We start from the raw sequence: 25,998 nt of genomic DNA, 5'->3' as shown, positions 1-25,998 counted from the left end.
CTTGTCAACAGGAAATTTAAGCAACAAAAAGCTAATATGGCCTAAACAGAAAGTGAGGTTCTTGCTTGTCAGGATGGCAAAGAAAATTAGTATTTAGTACTTGCTTTCATCTTGCTGATCATGAAACAATTTAAGGAGGAATCAAACGTAGAAAACTTTCTTTAAAATGGCTGAAATTGATATGTATGACAAAATTAACAGAAGGAAATTAAGTCTGTATGTACATTGCTGCAGATTAAAGTGATCAATTTACTTATCAAGGGACACAACCAACAGTTAAGTTCTCAGTATAGTTGATTACAATGTTGGCATAGTTTGTATTGTTACAGTAACTGTATAAAAAACAATTCTCAACCATATCTATACTAAGACATAAATATCTGATTTATACTGCATGTACCTTTTTCCACACAATTACTTTAAACACAAGCACCAAGTATCTAATTAAATGTTCTGTCTCTTAGGGCATGTCTACACAGCATGGCTAAAGCTGAAATAAGCTATGCAACTTGAGCTTCATCAATTGTGTAGCTTAAGTCGAAATAGCTTATTTTGGTTTTGGCACTGTCCATACAGCAGGAAGTCCGAGAAAGAGCACTCTTCCTTCAACTTCCTTTACTCCTCATAAAATTAGGGTTACAGGAGTCAGAGTAAGAAGTCCTTCATCTTGACATTATTTTGACATTATGTCAAAATAACTGCTTGTAGTGTAGATGCGGACTATGTAATTTTAGAATAACGTTGTTCCGAAATAGCACTGCTGTGCAGATGTATGGTAAGGTGCTACAGGACCACTCGTTTTTTAGGTTTTTTTACAATGCTATTGTTATCTTATAGACAACAAAGGTTATATATTCCATGTTCTACTAGCAACCTCTTGTGGCCAAATGCAGTTGCTGCAGTCTACATTTTAGGGACCCAATCCCGCAAGGTACTGAGTGTCCTGAAGTAAAAGACACTGAAGACATTCAGGACCTGCATAAGAAAATAAACAAACATCCTCAAAACTCGTCACTAATTTTTGGTACCCTACATAAGATTCCTCAAATCTAATTTTCTGAAGTGTAGCATATCCACACTTGTATTTGAAATCACTTGGAATGTCTGAATTCTGCATTACAATTTGCCCGGAGTCAGATTCAAGTCACTCAAACATTACTGAAATGGGGCCATAATCCAGAAGGTCTTCAATTTTAATCTATGCTCTCACTTACATATCATTATATAAACTGATTCTACAATTTGCACAAGCTAGCCATAATACGTTTTTCACAGATAACTGAAATATACAAAAATGGCACTAATTCAGTGCACATTAGCAAGACATCTTACAGTTAGTCCTTTTTTAAAGTTATTTTCATACATAAACATTAGAAACTGTTTTGTTTTCTGTTACCCTTCTGAACAGTTTAAACTACTGATTGGATAGATGAGACCCTTCAGAATCTGAATGCAGTAACCGTGAGGTGTCTAAACATCTAGCAGCACTGAAACTTCCTTAAAGAGAACGAGTAGTCTGTGGCACTTTAGGCTATGTCTACACTGCACTCAAAACAAAAAGTAAGATACGCAACTTGCACGGAATGAGGGTTACCGGGATGCCAAAACAGCATGCCTGTAATGGGCGGCTTGTGAAGACACAGGGCAGCTATTGCAGGATACCTCTGGTATCCCGAAATAACGTTGATGTGTAGACATACCCTTAGAAACTAACAAAAATATACAGTAAACTTCCGATAATCCGGCACCTTTAGGACCCAGGGGGTGCCGGATTATCAGATATGCCTGACTATCAGAAGGGGGGGCTATGAGGGGGGGGAAGCTACCCCAGACCCCCTCATAGCCCTCCCTTCTGATAATCCAGCTCTGCCCCAGGAGTCCTCGATTCAGCCGCTGCTGGTCAGTTTCAGCAGCGGCTGAATCGGGGACGCCTGCAGCAGAGCAGCTGGGGTGCTGCTGGGTTGGTCCGGTAGAGCCGACCCTTGGCGCCGTGAGACCAACCCGTCAGCACCCCAGCTGCTCTTGGGGACGCCTGGGGCAGAGCAGCTGTGGTGCTGATGGGTTGGTCCCGCAGCGCCGCTCCTCGGCACCACTGGACCAACCCTGCAGCACCCCAGCTGTTCTGCCCCAGGTGTCCCCAAGTCAGCCGCTGCTGATACTGATCAGCGGCTGACTCCAGAAAGCCAGAGGCAGAGCTGCTCTGCCCCGGGCTTCCTGGAGTCAGCCCTGGTCAGTTTCAGCAGCGGCTGAATCAGGGGCGCCTGCAGCAGAGCAGCTGGGGTGCTGCTGGGTTGGTCCGGTAGCGCCAAACCTCGGCGCTGCGGGGACCAACCCAGCAGCACCCCAGCTGCTCTGTCCCAGGCGTTCTCATTCAGCCGCTGCTGAAACTGACCAGGGCTGACTCCAGAAAACCCCGGGGCAGAGCAGCTCTGCCTCTGGCTTTCGGGAGTCAGCCGCTGGTCAATTTCAGCAGCGGCTGAATCCGGGACAGCTGGGGTGCTGCTGGGTTGGTCCCGCAGCCCCAAGGGGCAGCGCTACTGGACCTACCTGGCAGCACTCCAGCTGTTCTGCCCCCTGCTTCCCGGATTCAGCGCTGGTCAGTTTTAGCAGCGGCTGAATCGGGGAAGCTGGGGGCAGAGCAGCTCCAATGGTCCGGCTGCCCGGAGCACTTCCGGGTTCCTGATGGTGCCGGACCATCAGGAGTGCCGGACCGTCAGATGCCAGACCATTGGAGTTTTACTGTATATAGCATCACTAGAGGGCTGTGCCCCCTGCTCATTGCACTCACCAATCCCCCTCTCACAGTGGGTAGGCAACCCCAGATCTCCCTGTTGCCACTGATGAGGGCCAGGCTGCAGCCATGCCAACCCGGACCCCTTCCCACACCGCCGCAAACCAGGATACCTTCTTCCTTACCTCTGCCCACAATCCAGGGTCTTTTTCTCTGCCCCCCCCCCCCCAACCTAGTCCCCCTCTCCCAGGCCACAGTGTGCACCAGGCCTGGCTCTAACCCCAGTGGCTGGGGAGGAACAGGGGTGCTTGCCCGCCCCGCATGGGGCACAGGTAGCACCATGAACACGCGGTGCTCCAGGGCACTGCAGCCTGCTGAGGTGAGGAAAGCAGCAGTGTCACAACTTCACCCGTGTGGTCCCATCTGTGCTGCTTACTGCCCCAGCCCTGCCTGCAGAGCCCTGGGCCGCCTATCTACCCACCGGGAGCCAAAGGGAAGGAGCAGACAGGTTAGTGTAGCAGCTTGCCTGAGCAGTTTGGGGGTGTTTTGGCAGTCATGGTAAGTGCAGCTGCTGGGGAGGGGGGTAAATCTCCGCAAGGGCAGGCAGACTCTGGATCATCAGACACTGCACTCCAGCTTCCCAAGAGCCTGGTGGCAGAGATGCTCCTAAGAGCCCACTGCTGGCACATAAGTCCTGCTGGGAGCCCTGCTCCTAGCACCTGTCCCCAGGCTACTGTCCTGAACACTGTACCCTCCTCGGGTTATCATGGCTGCAATGAGAGGTCTGGAAGCTACTGTGCCATGTTTCTTGGTGTTAAAAGCACTGTGGGATGGAGGTTGAGCAAGGGAGAGTAGAGGCTTGGTTTAAAATAGCAATTCCAAATGGCAAGGGGAGGGGAAGCAGTGAGGTCAGGCTTGAGCTGGGAGAGGGGGGAAAAGAGGAAAGGAGAAAGAGAGGGAAGAGGCTGGCGGGACACAGAGGCTATGTCTACACTGGCGGGATCTTGCGCAAGAACATCTTGCGCGAGGGTTCTTGTGCAAAAACTCTTGTGCAAGGACACGTCCACACTGCCATGTGCTTTTGCACAAGAGCATCCATGGCAGTGTGGATGCTCTCTTGCGCAAGAAAGCTCTGATGGCCATTTTAGCCATAGGGCTTACTTGCGCAAGAAGACCCTGCCAGGCGTCCACACTGCCCTCTTGCACAAGAGCTCTTGCGCAAGAGGGCTTACACTTGTTAGAAAAGAGCGTAGCTCTTGCGCAAAAGCCCTGTTTTCTGACGCCATATTGTAAATCTTCTTGTGCAAGAGCGGGCGGGCAGTGTGGACGCTCTGCGGGTTCTTGCGCAAGAACACCTGTTCTTGCACAAGAACCTGCCAGTGTAGACATAGCCAGAGTGACATGATGATGTCACTCTGTCAGTCTGCAGGGAAAGTTTTTTTTAAATATATAGAGATGAGCTTTTGTGGTCAAAACTCACTTCTTCAAATCAGTTCTCATCTGCAGAAGTGGGTTTTACCCACGAAAACTCATGATACTATATATATATATATATATATATATATATATATACACACACACACACACACACACACACACACAGGCAGTCCCCGAGTTACGCGGATCCGACTTATGTCGGATCCGCAGTTACGAACGGGGCCCTTCCTCTCCCTGGTCTCCAGCAGACCAGGGAGAGGAAGCAAAGCGGCGGAACACGTGGGCAGCGGACAGGGCTGTCCGCTGCCCACGCGCTCCGCGGCTTGGCTCTGCTTTGCCCCCCCCTCCCCCACCGTCCTCCTGGTCTGCAGACCAGGGAGACGGGGGGGCAAAGCAGAGCCAAGCCGTGGAGCGCGTGGGCAGCGGACAGCCCTGTGCTGCGCGGCTTTGCTCCGGACACCTGTGGTACAGCAGCTGGGGCGCTGCCAGTTGATCCCGTAGCGCCGCTCTGGGCGCTACTGGACCAACCGGGCAGCACCCCAGCTGCTCTGCCCCAGGCGTCCCCAAGTCAGCCGCTGCTGAAACTGACCAGTAGCTGACTACAGGAAGCCCCTGCCCCGGGCTTCCTGTAATCAGCCGCTGATCAGTTTCAGCAGCAGCTGACTTGGGGACGCCTGGGGTTCTTAAGTTGAATCTGTATGTAAGTCAGAACTGGCGTCCAGATTCAGCCGCTGTTGAAACTGATCAGTTTCAGCAGCGGCTGAATCTGGACGCCAGTTCCGACTTATATACAGATTCAACTTAAGAACAAACCTACAGTCCCTATCTTGTACATAACCCGGGGACTGCGCGTGTGTGTGTGTGTGTGTGTGTGTGTGTGTGTGTGTGTGTGTGTGTGTGTGTGTGTGTGTGTGTGTGTGTAAAAATAAAAGTCTTAAAGGTGCCACAGGACTACTCATTGTTTTTAAAGTTACAGACTTACACAGCTACCCTTCTGAGACAGCCTTAAAGAGGCTTTTAGGAGCACTTCTTTCCTTAACACTAATTTTTTTTATTGAAGCTAATGTTTTAAAAAATGTACATAATAAACCTGTTGAGAAAAAGTGACTGTACATCTGGGTGCCAGACTCAGATTATCTACAAACATTAAAGCTTTGCCTAAAAGTGATGCCAAACGTAATGGCTGTGTCTAGACTGGCAAATTTTTCCGCAAAAGCAGCTGTCTACACTAGCCGCTTGAATTTCCGCAAGAACACTGATGATCTAACTGACGAACACTAATGATCTGATGTAAGAAATCAGTGCTTCTTGCGGAAATACTATGCTGCTCCTGTTCGGGCAAAAGTCCTTTTGCGCAAAAGGGCCAGTGTAGACAGCTCAGATTTGTTTTGCGCAAAAAAGCCCCGATCGCGAAAATGGCGATCAGGGCTTTTTTGCAGAAAAGTGTGTCTAGATTGGCACCGATGCTTTTCCACAAAAAATGCTTTTGCAGAAAAGCGTCCATGGCAATCTAGACGCTCTTTTCCGCAAATGCTTTTAATGGAAAACTTTTCCGTTAACAGCATTTGCGGAAAATCATGCCAGTTTAGACATGGTATACAAAAGCTTCAGAGGGGTAGCTGAATTAATATGTAACAGAAAAAAATTTAACACACAATAGTAGCACTTTAAAGACTAACCAACATGTAGACGATATCATGAAATTTCATGGGCACAACCCATACAATTAGCAATCAGAGTTTTAGGTGTGCAAGTTGAAGAGTACTGTGTGGATTTTAGCAATCAAGTATTTGGGTACCTCACTCATGAAAGGTTTTACAGAGAATTGATAATTGAAAGCAAATACAGGCAGTCCCCGGGTTACATCAATCCAACTTGTGTCGGATCCCTAGTTACAAACGGGAGGGGGGGGGCGCAACTAGTGCGGGGTGCCTCCCCCACTGTCGCTGCCTCCAGCGGCGCGGGGGGCGCTCCCCCCCAGCAGACCAGGGAGACACGGAGCGGCTTTTCTCACCGTGGAGGACGCGGGTCTGCTGGGGGGAACAAGACACCAGCCAAAAGGGGGCACCCCAGAGCGGAAAAATTAATTTCCTAGGGAACAGCAGGAGCAGCAAGACCCATTGTGTTACAGTCCCCACCTTGGGAGCAACAGCTCTTTCCCTCTTCAGCACTAGAGCTGCAAGTATCTTGTTAGCGTCACATGAAATTAACAAGTCCCTTCCAGCCTGGCAGAGGTCAAGCTGAAAAATTACCCAGTGGTGTGGGTGGGCAAAAATGGGGAGGAGCAGGACAGAAGGGAAGAGGGGATAAGCCCCAACCCCACCCCCTGGCTGGAGCGGAGCAGGGTAAGCCCCAAGGGGATGGGTCTGGTTGCAAAGTGGGTGAGTGGACAATGAGGACCCACCTGTGGCTAAACTCCTGTTCCCAACACAGTATTTTTCTTTAAAATTAATCCTGTGGATAAATTCACACACACACTTCACAGGAAGGGATTTCCATTTTCTGCTCAGCAGAATATAACAACAGCTTTGATTGTATCAATATTTCACTGTGCTCTCCAATGACTATTGATTACATTTAATACCCATTTCACTGAACCATCTGTAGCAAATTCTATTTGGAACAGTAATATGCATTGAATACACTTTTTTTAGTTATAAAAACAAAGATTCTGACTATTAAATGAATAACTGGGATCTTTCAGATACCCCAAAAGGAAGATTTGGATATAACATGAAACACTGAAACTTATGATCAATTTTTAATTAAAATAGCAACCAAAAAAACCTTCATATCAAAACAGTATGTGTTTTTCTTAGAATAAGGAAGTTGTAAGAATCAGGGTCTTTTCCACCTAACTCCAGCTCCCCGTCCCCCCCCAAAATATGTACCAGTTCTGACTTACATACAAATTCAACTTAAGAACAAACCTACAGTCCCTATCTTGTACGTAACCCGGGGACTGCCTGTACACCAATGAAGGGAGACTGTCCCTCAGTAAATCAGAGCATGTCAAAAAATCCTAACCACTCAGCCTGTCTGAGGAGGGTCAGTCTGAGACCACCCATCCTTCCATTTTTTTGAGGGGGGGCACACAGTGCAATGGGGGGAGATGGAAAGACTCCTAACCGCTATCTCCAAGCAGCAGGGAAAAACTCCAAAACACACTTCACCCTCCCTTACCCAGCTTCCTCCTATAGTTAGAGGAGTGGGAAACTGAAGCCAATGATCTAAAGCAGGATTTCCCAACCTATGGGTCAGGACCCAAATATGGGTTACCATTACATTTCAAAAGGGTCGCCAAGTGTCTCCCCACATGGCTCTGCCCCTCCTCCTCCCCCCATTTTTGAATTGCTTTGGGTCACCAAGTCTTTCTGAATTGTCAAAATGGGTCCCCATCTGGAAAAGATTTAGAACTGCTGATCTAAAGGCACAGATGGGTAAGGATATCTCCACAACCCCCCACAGAAGGGATTTCAGGGATTTCCCTGCCCATATGTGGACTTCCCATAGCAGAAGGAATCCCCACCCACCCTGAGCCCCTGCCTAGAAGAGGCAAATCCCAAGCACTGCTCAGCTCATGGGGGCAGACAAGTCCCAGAATAGCATGGTGGGGCAGGTGCACAGAGCCTCCTAAAAACTAACAGTCTGAGGTGGCTAGGATGGAAGGGTGGGGTCGGAATAGGAGGGGATGAGGTTAGCAGCTGACAATGGCCGGAGGGGGGGGGGGCAGAGTGGGGAGGAGCTGAAGAGGTGGACAGGAGGCTGGGGGGCTCAAAGCAGGAGGGGTGAGTTAGCAGCTGACTGGGGGGGCAGCTGGCTGGGGGGTTCAGAACAGGAGGGGGAGTTGGCAGCTGGCTGGGGGCAGGAGGCTGGGGGGCGCTGACGGGGGGGCTCGGAGCAGGAGGGTGAGTTAGGAGCTGGCTGGGGAGCGGAGCAGGAGGGCTGAGCTAGCCCGGGGGCTCGGTGGCTGAGGAACGGGAGGGGAGGGGAGGGGACAGGCCGTCAGTGGGAATAATACCAACGGGAACTACTTCAGACACGCGGACTGATTACGGAACAAACAGCTACCGGACGGGACTACTTTTTCTACTCCCACCCTCCTCTCACGGTAGAATCCCTCCGCCAGAGTCCCCCTCCCCCCACTGCTCACATTTAGACCCGCACCGCCCCGCGGCCCCACTTACCTGTGGCCGGAGCCTCCATAGCTCGCGGCAGTGAAATAAGGCCCGAGGTGGGTTTTATGGCACTTGCGTCCTAGAGCGCCAGGCCGTCCCGGCGCCCCGCTCCTTGCTAAATTATTATTTTTAACAGGGGTCAGGAAAGCGAGGCGGCGGATTATGGCGAATCTGCCGCGTCCGACACGGCGGCTTCTTCCTCGGCGACGTCGCGCGGAGAGCGCGAGGGCAAAGGGGGAAGGGAGGGGTCGGCGAGATGCGCGCGCGCGCCGCCCAACCGCTGCCGAGCTGCGGTTGGGCGGCGCGTGAGCCTCTTCCCATCCCGCCTGGCGGCGCGGCCGCTCCTCCCGCCTCGTGCCGCCGGGGCTGCGGCGTCATCGCTGGGAGCGCCCGGGCGCCGCGGAGAGAGGCGTTCAGGTCTTCGCGGGGGGAGCGGGACGGGCCTGTGCAGGGAGCTCGCGGGTTCGCAGCCCCGGCGCCAGGCTGAGGGGAAGCCGCGCCCCCAGCTTGCTGGGCAGAGGACGGGACGGGGCCGCTGAAACTCCATTTCCGGGCCTGGCTCGGTCTCCCTCCGCGGCCCTTTCACGGCAGTGCCTCAGTTTCCCTCCCTGCCAAGGGCTACAGGCGACGCGGCCTGGCAGAGGGTGCCCGCGGTGCGTGGGGAGGTGGGATTATGGCTCACGCACTAGCTCGCTTGCTAAGTATCACAGTCAGGATGACGGTTTCCTGGATGGGCTGGTACGGCCTGTGGTGCTGCACGTGTGCAGTGTTGTTACATTAAACAGGTTACAGGGCTTGCAGGCTGCAGTCACACCTCCCGGTGCAGTGTAGACGTGCCTGAGACTAGGGACATAAAAAATTGGTTAAATATGTAGCTGTGGATTCTAGTAGCTCCCTAGGCTGCAGGATTTGCAGTATAAAGCAGAGCCTGCAGCATAGTTGGCTCCCGGGGAGTGAGGCCAGAGTAGGCAGAGCTGGCTCGAGCCATTCCTGTGCCCCAAGAAGTGGGCACATGATGCATGCATGGCCCTGCTCCCTGGCACTCTGCACTTTACCGCTGCAGTTGGGCGTGTGGCACCTGATGGCAGCTCTAAGGGGTGCCATGCGGCCCCCAGGCGTGCAACACCTAATGGCAGCTCTAAGGGGCGCCATGCGTCCGGGCACGTGGTGCCCCTTACAGCTGCCATCAGGTGCCCCCCCATAGGTTGGCGCCCCAGGCAGCTGCCCGGCTAGCCTCCCCCTTAATCTGGCCCTAAGAGCAGGTATGTGCCAGGACCCAGCTTATGGGCTGGCTCCTGGATGCTGGCCCCACTTCCAGGGAGCTGGCTTCACTGCAGGCTATGCAGTATAATTTTATACAACAGAGCCTAGCCAGCTCTCTAGGAGCAGAAACCAGCATGTAACTGTAGTGAAAACTTAAGCTGATGTGTATCTATTAACCATTTAAATCAGGGGTGTCCAAACTTTTTTCAAAGAGGGCCAGATTTGATGAAGTGAACATGCGTGAGGGCCGACCATTTTGCCTGACATTCTTTGAACCATTAAAATTAAATGCAAATTAACTATTTTATGCAAAGTTTATTGCAAACGGCATACTTTTCATTTTGTCACATGGATGACAAATCTAAACAGGTGTTAAATCACTCTGCCTTTCATATCTGAAGGCCAGATGAAAAAAAAATCCAGGAAGCTGAAATATATGTCAGGAACATTGTAAAGTATATTACATATTATTGGTAATAAAGGTTGTCTGTCAACTTTTAAGTTAAAAAAATATGAACAGGAACATAACACCAAGTATACATGTTGTGTCCAAATATATTTATAACTGATTTAGACCAACTGACATTAACTGAGATTTTACAATGTATTCATCTCAATACATATGGATTCGTTGGGGGCCATAAAAGATAGATATTGCCAAATTACCTGTGGGGCCGTATTAAACCGGAACACGGGCCGCAATTGGCCCGCGGGCAGGACTTTGGACATGCCTGATTTAAATGGTTACACTTTTACACCCCTTTCCCTGACACTGATGGAGATCTTACAGGAGGGGGAACAAAGGATCACCTCTCTCCCCTGCCCCTCCCCCCTCACAAAAGCAATAGGGGAGGGGCAAAGGCCCAGTAACCTTTAGGCATGGCCATCCTGGGCTCTGCCGGCAGCCCAAGGGACTACCAGTAGTTGTCCTCCCACACTCACCTCAGAGATGAGAAGCGGAGCGACCTCTCCGCTCCCTTCCCGTCTCCCAGTCACATTGCTCAGGAGAGGGTTCTTGGGGAAGAGGTGGGATGTCCCCTGCACTCACCAAAAGTGGCAAGCAGAGTGACATAGCTGGGAGTTGAGTTGCATCACTTCTCCCTGCCGCCGCTGGTGAGTGTCTGTTTGCTATGGGGCAAAATAGTGGTCTCTATCATAGAGCAAGAGCTGCGTCATTATTGGGTAGGAAGATCTGACCCTGAGGATATAAAAAACATCCACAATGGAATGTTGACACTCTTGGAATTCCTCCAGTGGAATCAGGAGGTATTTGGCTAGATACTTCAGTGAGTTCTGGAAGACCCTAAAATCATCTGCATAAGAGGGTAGTGGTAGCATGACTGCCTCAGTGGAGAAGAAGAGGACTTGGTTAAAAGAGGAGATGCTGTTTGGTGGGTACCAAAGGAACACATGCAGCTCTCTAGGAGAGCCATTGCACTACTGGCAGGTGTTTCTTCATGCAGGTACCCTTAAAATTGGCAGATCAGTTCACCAAAAATTCAGATAATCAGGAGAATGGGGAAGTGCGACACTGCAGCATTGTCTAGTGGCCACAGGAGAAATTACCAGCATCTGACTATTCCTCTGAAACTAGTTTTGTGAGATCCTTTTGAAGCTCTTCAGTCTGCTTTATTCTTAACTATCTTTAGTAGTTTAAGATCTGCAAATTTTGCCACCTCACTTCACACCCTTTCCCCAAATCATTTATAAATAGGTTAAATAGGATTAGTCCCAGTAAGGCCCCTTGTGTGACACCACTAATGGCTTCTCTCCATTCTGAAAGCTGACCATTTATTCCTACCCCTTGTTTCCTGTCATTTAATCAGTTATCAATCCATGAGCAGACTTTCCCTCTTATCCCATGACAACTAACTTTACTTAAGAGCCTTTGGTGAGGGCCCTTCTCAAAGGCTTTCTAGAAATCTAAGTACACTATATCCACTGGATCCCCCTTGACCATTTGCTTGTTGACATCCTCAAAGAACTTTAGTACATTTGTAAGGCATAATTTCCCATTACATAATCTATCTTGACTTTTCCCCAACAAATTATGTTCAGCTATATGAATGACAGTTCCATTTTAGCTATAGTTTCAACTAATTTGTCCGGTACTGATATTAGACTTACCAGTTTGTAATTGCCAGAATCACCTCCAGAGTCTTTTTAAATATTAGTGTCACATTAGCTATCTTCTAGTCATTAGGTACAGATGCTGATTTAAAGGATAGGTTACAAACCACAGTTAATAGTTCTGCAATTTCACATTTGAGTTCTTTCAGAATTCTTGGGTGAATGCCATCTGGTCCCAGTGACTTGTTACTGTTAAGTTTATCAATTTGTTCCAAAACGTTCTCTAATGACACCTCAATCGGGGACAATTCCTCAAATTAGTCACCTAAAAAGAATGTTTCAGGTTTGGGAATCTCCCTAACATCCTCAGCTGTGAAGACTGAAGCAAAGAATTTATTTAGTTTCTCTACAATGATTCCACATGATAGGACATCTCATATTACACACTGCCACTAGCAACACTCACACAGATACAGCTCCCCAGTCTCCCTAGCCAGGGGTCAGGTAAGAGAGGATAGTTACACCCAAATGCAGAGAGCATCAGAGACAACCAATGCAGAGAATCAGAACAACTCCCCAGATGATTGGTCCTGGTTCTTTTCTAGGCTTTAAAGAGCATGACTAAGCCCTGAGTCTCTTCCTTGTCACTGGCTCCCCAGCTAATCCAATCAGCAGTGAGACTCTGAGGGACAGGAAGCTATGGGAAAAGGGAAATGAAAAAGACAAATTCCAATGTCCCCCATGATAAGGGACAAAGGCCTTAGTGGGAAAATAATTCTCCCAGTGTAACTTAGTGTTTCCCACATCTTGCATTTGCCAGCACCAAGTGGATCAGACTGTATCAGCACCAAACCTTTCACAGGCTCTTACCTTTTCCACAGAGATGTCTGTCTTCTAGCTCAGTTAGTTCTGGGAAAGGAGAATACTTCAAAGAGGTTCCTTCTTGTGCTCATGTTCATTACCCTGAATCCTCTTAGTCCTCAAGGACAGACCTCAAGAAGGAGACTCCCTATAGCAAAGCCCTGGGGCTCTTTGAGATTTCCCTTGCCCTTCAGCCTGTCCTGCCTGGCCGTTGTCATGGTCTTTCTGTGAGGTCACCGCTTCCCAATGTCCTTTAGCCAATAAGGTGGGGCACTGCAAAAGGCCTTGTGATGTCACTGCCACACCCATCTCTGCTTTGTGGGGCTAATGTACTGCCCCGACCAGCTCCTTTGCATGTTTGAGCTGTTCCCCTGTGCCACCCCCCACTCACTCAATGTTAGTTCTGGGATCAGGCAGGCTGCACATGGAAACATCAGAGGCTGCTGAGTGCCACATGCAATTTGCAGAGCTATGCAGACTTTAAGGCCAGAAGAGACTGTTCAATCATCTAATCCAAGGGTGGGCAATAATTTTCACAGCAGGGGCCACTTCATGAAAAAATGAGGAAGAACACCTCTTGTGCAAGAGGGGGCATTTGCGCAAAAAGGAGCCATCTACACAGCCCCTAACTAATTATGCAAATGAAGTGCAGCAATATGCTAATCCACACTTCATTTGCATAGGCTTTTGCACAAGAAAGGTGCAGTGTAGATATAGCCAGAGTTTAAAAGACATACTTCATGTGTGAAAGACAGACTTTGTAACACAGATTGAGTGTGTATATGGCAGTATGTATATGACTGTGAATGTGTGGCACAAACTCTGGGTGTGTGACACAGAAAGTGTGTGCTGGCTGCTGCTGGGTAAGTTTCTGAGGGAAGCCACATTCTATTTCTTTAAAAGAAATCTATCCTGCTCAGTTGTCACCTTCTGCACTCTGAGTCACTTACCGTCCACACTTTGGATTGGAGCAGCTCTGCTCACTGTCTCTCTCCCTCTCTGCAGAGTTGGGGTACAGGGGCAGGGAAACACCCTGACTTCAGCACTCTCTCCCCTCCCCCTGCTTTGCACAGCAGGAGAATCCTGGGAGCAGCTTTGCTGCAAGAAGGAGCAAGGTGGGGAGAGGGGCAACATGGCGCTGCAGCGTCACACTTCCCCATTCTCCTGATTATCTGAATTTTTGATGATCTGATCTGGCCCTGGTCCCAGTTCAATGTGACAAGTGGGGCTCTGCTGTGTAATATATGGAACAGCCTGTCTTCTAGTTCAATTAGTTCTGGGAAAGGAGAACACTCCAAGGAGGCTCCCCCTCATGCTCACATTTATTACCCTGAATCCTCTCAGTCCTCAAGGATAGACCTCAAGGAGGCTTCCTGCAGCCAAGCCATGGGGCTCTCTGGGATTGTCCCTGCCCTGCAGCCTGTCCTGCCTGGCTATTGTCATGGACTCTCAATGAGGTCACTCAAACCCTCTTAATCCCCTCGTGCACCCCTGGCCCTGGTCATAACTCCCTCCCAGAAACTGTACCCCCTCCTGCATCCTTATGTTCTCCTGGACCTTGCATCCTAATCCCTTGCCACTGGTCATAATCCTGTCCTTCATCCAAACTACCTCCCTGACCCCACATCCTCTCCTGCACTCCAGTCTCTTACCCCAGGCTCCCGTCTGTACTCAGCCTCCATCTCAGACTCCGCACATCCTCCAATAATATAGAATACTGTGGCCCTTGACCATTTATCGTTGTGGAATGCCCCCTCCCCCCCATCAAAAATTATTGCCCACCCCAATATAGAACATGGAACCAAATTACCCAGGACTGAAAAATAGAAGTAATAATGTAAAATACTCAGGAATGATGAAAACCTAAATATTACACACTTCCCAAAGAACAAACAAATTAAGTTTTATTAAGAAAAAATTTAGAAGAAATTAGATCTAAGTGAAGGAGGCTATATTTTGCTCACTTTAATGATAATATGTGGCTCATACATTGCACTTTTAATTAGTAGATCTCAAAGTACTTTAAAAAGAAGACAGGTAAAATTCCCATTTTACAAATGAGGAAATTGAGGTATAAGGCAATGAAGTAATGTGTCCAAGATCATTCAGCAGAGTGGTAGCCAAGTCAGAAATAGAACCCACATCACCTGAGTCACAGCTCTGCTAAGTTAATAGGCATGTTGTATGAATAAACAGGCCCACAGTTCATATTTTTCAGGCATTTTTGCAGGCTAATAGTCTGGAGTAATACTCCTCTTAAAAATGTGGCTCTCAAGGATACTGGCATTACATGCATTTATTTATTATGTTAAAAGGACAACCTGGAATGAGGAGAAAGTGGTTTCCAATACAAGTTTATGGACATCTGAACAAAAATAGTGCTTCAGCAGTTGTGTGAAAAATTAAAAAAAAATCTATATTTAGAAAGAGACTTTGGGTTTTTGGTGTTTTGTTATGTTTTTAAAATAAAATAAAGTTAATGGAGATTGCCTATCTCCTAGAACTGGAAGGGAAAGGTAATCTAGTCCAGTCCCCTGCCTTCACAGCAGTACCAAGTACCATCCCTAACAAATTTTTGCCTCATCTCCCTAAATGGCCTCTACAAGGATTGAACTTGCAACCCTGGGTTTAACAGGCCAATGTGCAAACCACTGAGCAATCATCATCCGCCCCCCCCCCCATTTTAGTCCATGGACCACAGTCACATTAGTTTGAATACTTAAAAACAAGTATTTTCCAATCTATGAATGCAGGCAATGGTTCCTTATACCAGTAAACTAAAGTTACTAGACATGGGGAATAGGCTGTTTGTTCAAAAGATACTGCAGCAGTGATGATCTAGTCTATTCTGGTTAAAATAGAGGAATCTGCAGAGGGGAATTAAAATTATAGTGTAATTTTATATGCAAATAAATATTAGTACAATAAAAAGCAAATGGTTGAACAGTAGTAATGCAGAAATAGACCTTAGGTACAAATGAGCAATAAAAAGTAAAGACTATTTAGTTTGATACTGCAATTTAAAAAGCTCCATCAAAACAAAATCCTGGATTGTATTAAGAGATATTGGTAATGTTATTTTCTTCCTGTTTCCACATTCCTGGTTAAACCACCATTAGAAAATGTGTTCAGTGCTGGCCACTCTTATACAGAAAAAGGCGAAAGATTTATACGATCTGAAGAGAAACCAGAGTAAGTAACCAGAAAAAGATATATAGAAACACTACCTTGAGTTCCCAGAAAAACAACTAAGATAAGGATAGAAATGTAGCCGTGTTAGTCTGGTGTAGCTAAAACAAAATACGGGACTATGTAGCACTTTAAAGACTAACAAGATGGTTTATTAGATGATGAGCTTTCGTGGGCCAGACCCACTGCCTCAGATCAAATAGTGGAAGAAAATAGTCACAGCCATATATACCAAAGGATACAATTAAAAAAAAAAGTGAACACACATATCTCCCTTCTGTTCTGAAATATGATTTGTCCTTTTCATATGTGTTCACTTTTTTTTAATTGTATCCTTTGGTATATATGGCTGTGACTATTTTCTTCCACTATTTGATCTGAGGAAGTGGGTCTGGCCCACGAAAGCTCATCATCTAATAAACCATCTTGTTAGTCTTTAAAGTGCTACATAGTCCCGTATTTTGTTTTAACTAAGATAATGAGTTTGAAAAGAGCATTTTCTGGGGAAAAGTGGATTTAATTAAATACATATAGCCTGAAAAATTTAAGATTTGAAATAGGAAGGAAGTACTGTATAAATATGGCATATAACTACTTATGTGGATACTAACAAGAAAAGGAGAAATTGAATGTATTACTTAGCAAATCTAAGACTAGAAATAAAAAACATGAAGAGAATCAGTTTTAAATATCCAAATATAAATCTATTTTAATAGTTAAAGTTCAACTAGGACATGGAAGGAATTTCCAAAAAAACTGGTGGAATAAAAATCACCACAAAATCTTCAAATCAGTTTGAGCTGTGCCTACAGAGTCTAGGGAAGAAACCAAAACCTATATATGAATTATGGCTTTTTACAGTTCTCAGACCAAGCAAATCTGCCAAATAAGTTCTGTACTTAGTTGAGAGCACACAGTTCTTTGGATGTAGTTGCACAATTATCTCATTTATCAGAAGGTAACCCTATTAGTTTGGGGTGTGTTTTTTGTTTTGTTTTGTTTTGTTTTTATGAAGGTCAGATTACTGAGAACTGAGATGGGTCTTTTCTGAACATTGGTGAACTCTTTATTGCTTTGACTTTAGGACTTTTCCATCTGTATTCTTGACAAAGGGCATTGCAACATGAAGCAGCTGTGATCCAGATCAGATAAAAGTAGAAGGGAAATCTTATGAACTGGACTATTTTTATACAGAACTATTTTTTGCATTGCTAGATAAGCACATGATTTAGTCTGATTAATGGATAAAGACCATAATTTGGTCATGTTGTTCTTTAATATACCGTAAAATACTGCTATGCAAAGTTTTTGCCCTTTGATGTAGTTACAACATATCTTACTTGGGGATAAGTAGTGCTTGATGGATTTCTTTTTACAGTTGCTGGAAGGCTGTTGCATAAACACTCAGCATAACTGCTAGTTCTTCATAGTGGCCTTTCCATATTCCCCTTTCTGGGATGTACACTTCAATAGCTGCTGAGTGCAACTGAGAAAATACTGGGTAGAAACGGGTGTATTTCATAACCCTCTGTTTTACTGGCATTAGATGCATATACTGCTGCCAAGAGTGCTATAGGAAAGTCATTTCTTCAAATCACTGTTCTATTTACCAGACCGTTATGGCAAGCACTCTTAGTTCTAGGCTTTCTTCATAACGAGGTCCCTTTGACCATGACCTTCACATCACTTCTTTCATTAGCACCCCATTTCTTTTCATACACAGAGGAGGCTTTTGTCTCATCTGACACCCTCTTAAGATAGGAAATGGAATTTTTATGCTAGGACTGGAAGTTTTCTCTGACTTCAGGTTGATGGAACTGCTGCTTCAGAAATAAGACAGCTTGATCTATCTGAATCTCATGTTAAGATAATTTCTGTGATGCAAACTTTGTGACTGCATCAGTTGCACATGAATAAGGACCACTGCAGAAGTGAAGGTTTGCAGCATTAGAATTATTTGTTGGGCATTAATATGGAACAAGTGAGGGGGGATTTGATAGCAGCCTTCAACTTCCTGAAGGGAGGTTCCAAAGAGGATGGAGAGAGGCTGTTCTCAGTAGTGACAGATGGCAGAACAAGGAGCAATGGTCTCAAGTTGTGGTGGGAGAGGTCCAGGTTGGATATTAGGAAAAACTATTTCACTAGGAGGGTGGTGAAGCACTGGAATGGGTTACCTAGGGAAGTAGTGGAGTCTCCATCCCTAGAGGTGTTTAAGTCTCGGCTTGACAAAGTCCTAGTCAGGTTGATTTATTTGGGATTGGTCTTGCCTAGAGCAGGGGGCTGGACTTGATGACTTTCTGAGGTCTCTTCCAGCTCTATGATTCTATGATTCTATAAAGCTATATCTGTCTCAGAGATCTAACCGGGCTCTTCATTTGCCTTTGTTATACAGGAAGATGGACTATATTATTATAATGGATTCTTCTTTCTTTACAAACCTGTGAAACTTTTCTGGTCATTTTCATTATCTGTAAAACTAGAATAATATTTACTTTGCCAACTGCAGTGTGATCTTGGGAAGATAGATACTGTAAAATGGAAGTGTTAGGAATGATGCACTTATCTATATACTACAGAGCAATGCTACTCTGGATAGTGATTGTTTGAGAGAGGGTCCACATTTTCTCTCAAAGATTTCCCAGTCAGATTTTCTCAATTTACAAGAAATGTTTGTCTTATTACCAGGCCAGCAAACTTAGTGTGGAATATACAAGTCTCAAGTTATGTCAATCTGTTATATTAGCACAAGTAGTAAAGATACACTAGGTTACACTAACTCAACCCTCTTGCCTTCAGATGGTTTGTGGCAGCAGTAATTCAGGACAGAACTTGAAGATAGTGGAAAGACACAGATGGTTCTTCATTTAATAATTAGTTAATAGTTGTACTGATGAGGTAAGAGCCAGAACTGGATCCAATTTACTCTTCCATACCTGTGCTGGTACTGCAGGAATAAGTGAAATTTTGTCACTCAGAATTTATGACTCCAGATACAGAAGGGGAGCAGATCTTGTGTAATTAGTTACCATTTTATACATTGACTTTTCAGGGTCGTACTGCAGTTTAAAGGGGTCATTGTAAATAGCTCTTATGTTGATGTACAGAAAGATGTGGGAATCTTTCCTCATTTGTGCATCTCATGTAAGACTAGGACAAATGCAGTCCCAGCCTAGTGGCCTCCATCCTGTATCAACCATTGTAGTATTTTGTTAGAATGGTATAGCCCAAGTATTGCTCTGAGCTTTGGCCCCCAGAAGTAATCCCTTCTCATGTTACTCCTGGGGTTTTACACATTCACATATGCTCCAACACAGAGCAGTTATTTAATGGCACAGTTTGGCCCTAACGAATGTGTATTGACATTAATTTAAGGTCTGATCCTGGAACGTGATGAGCATCCTCTTTCCCACGAATTCCAGGAGGTGTTCCCTTGATCTGCAATCCTGTCTCCACCTCTGTCCAGTGCTTCAGACTTAACAGGAAGAAATAAACTCCCCTTAATACAGTACCATGTGTAGGGAGTTTTCTTTCCTACCTGCCTCGTAAATTGTTGCAGATATGACAGTTATTGCAATTTTAATATTATAGAAGGACAATGACTGTGGAGGCCCTATGCTCCATTAGGAGCTCAAAGGACTAATAGTAATAGTAGTAGTAATTAATCACTTTTCTTAATCACTAAATTCTTTTTCTAAATGTACTAAGCAACTTCCATCGGGAACAAAAGAATGGCCATACTGGATCAGACCATAGGTCCATCTAGCCCAGTGGCCATCTGACAGTGGCCAACGCTAGGTACACCAGAGGGAGTGAGCAGAATAGGTAATCATCAAGTGATCTATCGGCTGTTACGCATTCCTAGCTTCTGACAAACAGAAGCTAGGATTGCCATTCCTGCCCATCCTGGCTAATAGCCAATGATGGACCTATCCTCTATGAATTTATCTAGCTCTTTTTTGAACCCTGTTATAGTCTTTGATACCACAACATCTTCTGGCAAGGAGTTCCACAGGTTGACTGTGCATTGTGTGAATTGGTATTTCCTTTTGTTTATTTTAAACTTTCTGCCTATTAATTTCATTTGGTGACCCCCAGTTCTTGTATTATGGGAAGGAGTAAATAACTTTTCTATATTCGCTTTTTGCAAACCAGTCATGATTTTATAGACAGCTATCATATCCCGCCCTGGTTGTCTGTTTTCCAAGCTGAAAAGTCCCAGTCTTATTAATCTCTCCTTATATGGCAGCCATTCCATATCCCTAAGCATTTTTGTTGTTCTTTTCTGAACTTTTTCCAATGCCAAATATCTTTTTTGAGATGAGGCAACCACATCTGCACACTGTATTCAAGACGTGGGCGTATCATTAATTTACATAGAGGCATAAAGATATTCTCTGTCGTATTCTCTATCCCTTTCTTAATGATTCCTAACACTCTGTTTGCTTTTTTGACTGCTGCTTCACATTGAGTGGATGTTTTCAGAGAACTATCCACAAAGTCTCCAAGATCTCTCTTTTTAGTGGTGACAGCTAATTTAGTCCCCATTATACTATGCATATAGATGGGATTATATTTTCCAATATGCATTACTTTGCATGTATCAACAATAAAATTCATCTGCCATTTTGTGGCCCAGTCACCTATTTTTGTGAGATACTTTTGAAGCTCTTTACAGTCTGCTTTAGTCTTAACTATCTTGAGCAGTTTCATATCCTCTGCAAATTTTGTCTCATCATTCTTTACCCCTTTCTCCAAAGTATTTATAAATATGTTAAATTAGATTGGTCTTAGTATGGACCCCTGGGGAACACCAATAGTTACCTCTCCCAATTCTGCAAACTGACCATTTATTCCTAACCTTTGTTTCCAACCTTAAACTAGTTATCAATCCATTAGACGACCTCCCTTCTTATTTCATGACAACTTACTTTGCTTAAGAGCCTTTGGTGAGGTAACTTGCCAAATAATATCCCCTAATTGTGCAGTCTATTGGCTCAATGTATATTGCATAAACAGTATTTATTTTTATCTATGATACATCTGTTGCCTTTTAGGCACTGTTAATTTGTTTCAGTTAAGTGAACAGTATCATTATCTCAGGTATACAGGTGTCTGCTCTGGTAGGGCGATGGTTAATGCTGAAAGTTTCTTGCTTTTTGATCTAGGGCTTATACAGATTTCAAACATTAAAGCTTCTGTACACTATATATGATTTTAATGGCCTTTATTTATATACTTACCTTTTTCACTATTATGTTAGTCATTCTGCCTTAGCACATTTTGTCTTCTAAATGAGACACTTCAAAGATAAAAATTATCTACTGAAAACACTGCTTGTTTTTTATTTGTATTTTGTTAAATAATACCGCTGTATGTTGTTATATCATTTCACCACTTTTTCACTCCACTTAGCTGGGACAAAAAAAAAAGTTTCTCTTTTTGATTCTCATGTATTTACACAATTTTTTTCTGTTTTGGTTTCTAATGCTATGGGAATGTTTTAATAAAGATTTTTTTTTAATTAAAGGTAACTCAGTTCTTCATGTTTTCTATTCCTTCCCTCCCTCCCTCACCCCCCCAACAAAAAGCTAAAATTTGTGGTCAGAGTTACTTATTAATGTCCCTTTAAGATACTCGGGAGATTGATAGACTATGTAATACAGTTACAAACTAGGAGCTTAGGTAAGAGGAAAGTAGGAGGTGAGTCTTTCAATGCATATTTAATGTTAAATTTCCTGACTTGTATTCCCTCGATTTGATTATCCAAGTAGGTTACGCTAGTCTCTCCACAATACAAATATCTAACTCACAAGTTGGCCAGGATTTTCAAAGGTTCATTGCTCAGCATTTAACTTATTCTGTATTATTGGACTCATTAATTTCAGTGGGAGAAGCAATAGATCAATGCTAAGCAGGTGTACAAATCTTAGAATGGGATTTTCAGAATCTCAGCAACTACACTGCATTTAAGGATTACATTAGTTTTTCTTGCCCCTGCGAGGATCAGGAAGGGGTTTCCCTTCCCAACATATTCTGTTAGTTTTGCTTTTTGTCTGCTTCCTCTAAAGTAGGTGGGGCCTCAGGTGGAAGAGGCAGGTCCAGGAGTCTTCCCATGCTCCCCCACTCCCTTTATTGGCCTGCGGATGGGAGGAGTGCATGAAGTCTTTACCACCATCCCCCAGAGTCTAGAGAGAACTTCCAGCTCCCCTGTCCCCAGATCTCGATTGACATGGGGGCAGGGGAGTGGCAAGGCAGCTGCAGGTGAGATCAACTGTCTTGCTGGGCCGGATTTGCCCGTAGAGGCTGTCTTGCCCACCCCTAGGGTAAGGGATTCAGGTGCAGGAGGGCCTGTGAAGTCTGGGAGGGAGTTTGGGTGAAGGAGGCAATTATTACCTCGGGCACGGGATTAGGGTGCTGGAGGAGGTATGGGTTCAGGAGGGGGACAAAGGGTTTGGCTTATGTGGAGTAGGGGGAAAGGGAGCTGGGGGGGAAAGGGAGCTGGGGAGGAGGGAAGAGATGGGGTGCCAGAGGCAGGCTGTGGCAGGAAGACTTACCAGTGAGACTCCCAGCCAGCAGCCTAGCTCATTTCTCAGGCAGGAGCCTGACCTGCCCCAGTACAGGCTGCAGGGCCATGTGCTCTGTGAATAAGAATAAGGGGAGGGGGAGTGGTGCTTCCTATGCTGCCTGTTTTTCAAACAGGAAGCTTCCATTGGCCAGAAACTGGCCAATGTGATTGTGGTGGAGGTCGAAGCAGCCATGAAGCACCACTCTTCTCTCCCCTCCGGGCTCACAGTTTGTGGAACACTTTTCTGAGTGGCATGCGGAGGTGGGGCAAAGAGGGGAGTCTGCTGTGTCTGCAGGCCAGATCTGGTGGCTTGGTGGGCCAAGCCTACTCTAAAGCATTAGAGATGGCCATGGTTACAGATGGGACACTGGATGGAGTGGGTCAGTGCTCCTTGGTGGGACTGAGCATTCTCTTTCTCATGCACTTAGTTGGATGGTTCATGCACAGGGTTTAATTAATGTGTGAGGTCAGGAAGAAATCCCCCCCACCCCACGTGAGTGGCAGGGATCTTGGGGTTTTGCCTTCGACTGCAGCATTAAGTGAAGGTGTCATAAATAGGAGCTGGTAAGGAGAGTTTGACTTACCTGGAGAATGAGGAAAGGGTTAACTGGAGATGCACCTGAAGGGGGGGATCAGGCAGTCAGCCAATGAAATACAGATAGGAATTTCAAACCAAGGGAGAGGGGATTTTCTTCTCTCTTCTTTGAGATCAGAGCAGTTTTTTCCAGGTATGGAGGAATATGGGCTTTCCCAGGAATGGACTTCTTTAAATGTGTAAGCAGGGAAACATTTAGATAGTCCATGAGGTTTTATTATATTCCTAGTTTGGGGGTTTGGAAATCATGTCTGAGTTGGGTAATTGTTTTTCTTTTTTGTAACTAAGGATCACAGACCAGGGATTTCCCCTGCATCTATGTCACTTAATGGCTACTTAACGCCTAGTCATTTACTGTGCTTGCAACAGTAGTTTTGTTTTGATAATAAAACTGTTTTCCTTTTTGTTTTGATTAACCAGTATTGGTTGATTGTTGTGTCCTTAAATTTACATGCCTAGTTACCCTGGCAGAGTCCTTTGTTCTCTGTGGATTCCCTCTGCTTGTTTTCCCAACTCCAAGCAAAACAGAAACTAGGGGAAGAAAGGGTGAAGGAGGGAGAGCTTTGCCTTAAGGAGGGGATTTCCAAGTGATCTCTTCCCTAGAAAAGGGTTTATTTTATATTTTCTTTTATTCACTTGGGTGGTGGCAGCAAGAAATCAGTCTTTGTCTTTTTGGATCTCAGGGGAACTGAGATCGAACCAGTTTCTCTCTGGGAGTCATGGAGACAGAATTTACAGAGTTTATTCTACAAGCCGGCTCCCCATCTCTGCACGTGGAGTATCAGGTTGGGGAACTGAGCCATGACAGAGGGTCACTTGCCATGATTATCAGAATATGTCTCAGGAGCCTTGGGCACTGGTGATCCTTCGTCCTTCCTGTTCTGTCTACACAGCAGCATTATTTCAAAGTGAGTGTTATTTCATAATATTTCAAAATAACAGGCAACTTATTCCAGAATCTGTAACCTTCATTTTATGAGGAATAACACCTATTTCTAAATAGTTATTTCAAAATAGGGTGTGTATAGATAGCACGGTTGTGGTTATTTCAAAATAAATGGCCTCCAGGGCTTCCCACAAGTCCCCAGCTGGCCACTCTGTTCACACTCTGGGAAAAAGTGTGTGGCCACAGCAGGCCCAGCTCACACTATGGCACACAGCAGTGCCTAGATCTGCCTACCTGCTGCCACGGCAGACCACAGCACTGCACCTGAGCCCCCCATGACTGCCATCCCAGCTGCAGACATCTCCCAGTCCCTTGCCCAAGAGTGGAAGAAGTGGCTACCATCCTGGTCTGGTGTGGAGATCCTGGATCTGATCATTGAGATCTGGAGAGAGGAAGCAAACCTCCGGGATCGCCACACCAGATGTAGGAATACCAACATTTATGGCCAGATGGCCGACAGCCTGGGGCAGAGGGGACACATCCGCACCCAGAAGCAGGTGTGGATGACAGTAAAGGAGCTCAGGCAGGCCTATACAAAGCCAGAGAGCACAGCTCCCACTCACCTGAGTGGCATCCCAGAGCTGCCAATATTACAACCAGCTCCACTGCATTCTGGGAGGGGAGCCAGTCCCTACCCCCCTGGTTGTGGAATCTGGGTGGGAGACACCTATTGTCACTCTCCCAGAGGACAGGCCTGCAGCTGAGGAGGAGGAAGAGCAGGCCACTGGGTCAGCAAGGATCTCACCCCATCCTTGGAGCCGTTACCCTCCTCCCAGGATGTTACCCAGGGACTGGCCAATGCAGCGGAAGGCTCATCAGGTGAGCTCGCTGCCTGTCCCTAGACACATCCAGCAGGAAGCGGCGGCATCAAGGGGCAACGAGCTCCTCACTCGGCTTTCTCAGCCTGGACATTGCTCAGCAGCCTATGCACATGGGTGCACATGGAGCACTGGTCCGGAGCACCCAGCCCCAGGAGGCTACCATAGAAGATCCTTGTGCTCCTCCTCACAGGGCTCCTGCACAGGCCTGCCATCGTCCTGAGCCCATGGTGGGACACCCTCCCACCACAAGCCACCACTAAGGAAGCTGGGGTTCTGGACCCACGCAGAGCAGTGCAGCACATAGCACATGGCCAGGCCTGCTCTTTTGGGGCAGCATCCGCTCCCGGGCAAGCATGGTAAGGCAGAGGACACCGACCCCGTTAGGGGAGCCTGCTGGCAGGGGAAGGAAATGGAGGGACCTCAGTAGCACTCTTCCCACAAACAGCGTCTGCCGCTCACATACACCTGCCTCCAACACCCTCCCCCCCTCCTCCAGCAGGCAGGGATACAAGTCCTCTCCCTGTGGGACACCACCACTGCCAGTCCCAACGTGCACGTGGCACAGAGGGAAGCCAAGCCACCCCATTGCTTTCCTCCCTCCCCTCCCACCGCAGGCTCCTGGCTTGGCTGGCACCTTCCCATGCCTGCTTGTTCCCAGGACATGGGGGTAGCAAGGCTCCCCTGAGACATCTGTGCCCCTGCAGGAAAGGGCCAATTGTCTAGGCCATCGATGGCCTTGCCCGAAGCACATTGCCTTTGTCTGACCCGAGACCTTTTGGTGTTGCCTCAAAGATGAGGGCTAGGCTTCAGGCGCCCTGTCTCCTGGGATGACAGACCATCTGTTTGTTCCTTACAGCTGGATCATCTGCTCATCAGATGACCGCAACACCTCCCACGCCAGCGTCCCAACCTCGTGGGAGCCACCGCCACAGACGAGCCCATGAGGACCTGGAGTGGGAGCATATCACCAACCTGCATGCCCTGCAACAGCCTCTGGAGGCAGACGTGGAGCTGTACTGCACCACCTGGCAGGAACTCTTGCAGCAGGCCCAGGCCATGTGCATGACTTACACTGCTGCCATGGACTACCTCCTGGCTGCTCCTGCCTCAGCACCTGTCCCAGCTCTTGCCCTGCCAGCTTCTGCCCCTAACGCCACCTGGTGGCTGCCGAGGGTCCCGCACACGAGGCAGTGGGATCACCCAAGGAAGGCACCACTCCCAGCCCTATCCCTGAACCTCTCTTCCGCCTTCTTTCCCCCTCCTCCTCCCTCCCAAGTTCTTTCCCCAGTTAAAACAAAAATAGTTTCTTGTTTCAAAAACAAAAGGTCTTCTTTATTGTATC

General features: G+C 46.6%; 1 protein-coding gene and 1 long non-coding RNA gene across 10 annotated transcripts in view; one reads left to right on the top strand and one right to left on the bottom strand.

Annotated features, from left to right (window-relative positions):
* ZFAT (zinc finger and AT-hook domain containing) overlaps nucleotides 1–25,998 on the bottom strand; it is a 270,939-nt gene that overhangs the window by 171,309 nt on the left and 73,632 nt on the right. For 4 of the 9 annotated variants that reach the window (XR_012901195.1, XM_075920089.1, XM_075920083.1 and 1 more), the window contains exon 1: nucleotides 8,356–8,641. The exons of 2 other annotated variants lie outside the window; for them this stretch is intronic. Coding sequence is in view for 3 of the 7 variants with exons in the window: in XM_075920089.1 (XP_075776204.1) it covers nucleotides 8,356–8,374 (19 nt within the window). In the remaining 4 variants the exon portion in view is untranslated. Of the gene's footprint in view, nucleotides 1–8,355; nucleotides 8,642–9,028; nucleotides 9,140–12,549; nucleotides 12,719–25,998 lie in introns of those variants that run through there. 3 more of the 9 variants (XM_075920088.1, XM_075920085.1, XM_075920087.1) reach the window with 3 other exon arrangements.
* On the top strand, nucleotides 14,250–25,980 carry LOC142826926 (uncharacterized). Its single transcript, XR_012901197.1, has 2 exons — nucleotides 14,250–23,797; nucleotides 24,847–25,980. It is a non-coding gene; the product is annotated as an uncharacterized LOC142826926 (long non-coding RNA).

The sequence above is a fragment of the Pelodiscus sinensis genome, chromosome 2 (assembly GCF_049634645.1).
Source record: "Pelodiscus sinensis isolate JC-2024 chromosome 2, ASM4963464v1, whole genome shotgun sequence".
Lineage (NCBI taxonomy): Eukaryota > Metazoa > Chordata > Testudines > Trionychidae > Pelodiscus > Pelodiscus sinensis.
The sequence above is the reverse complement of the archived record's forward strand: the minus strand, read 5'-3'. Positions and strand labels throughout refer to the sequence as shown.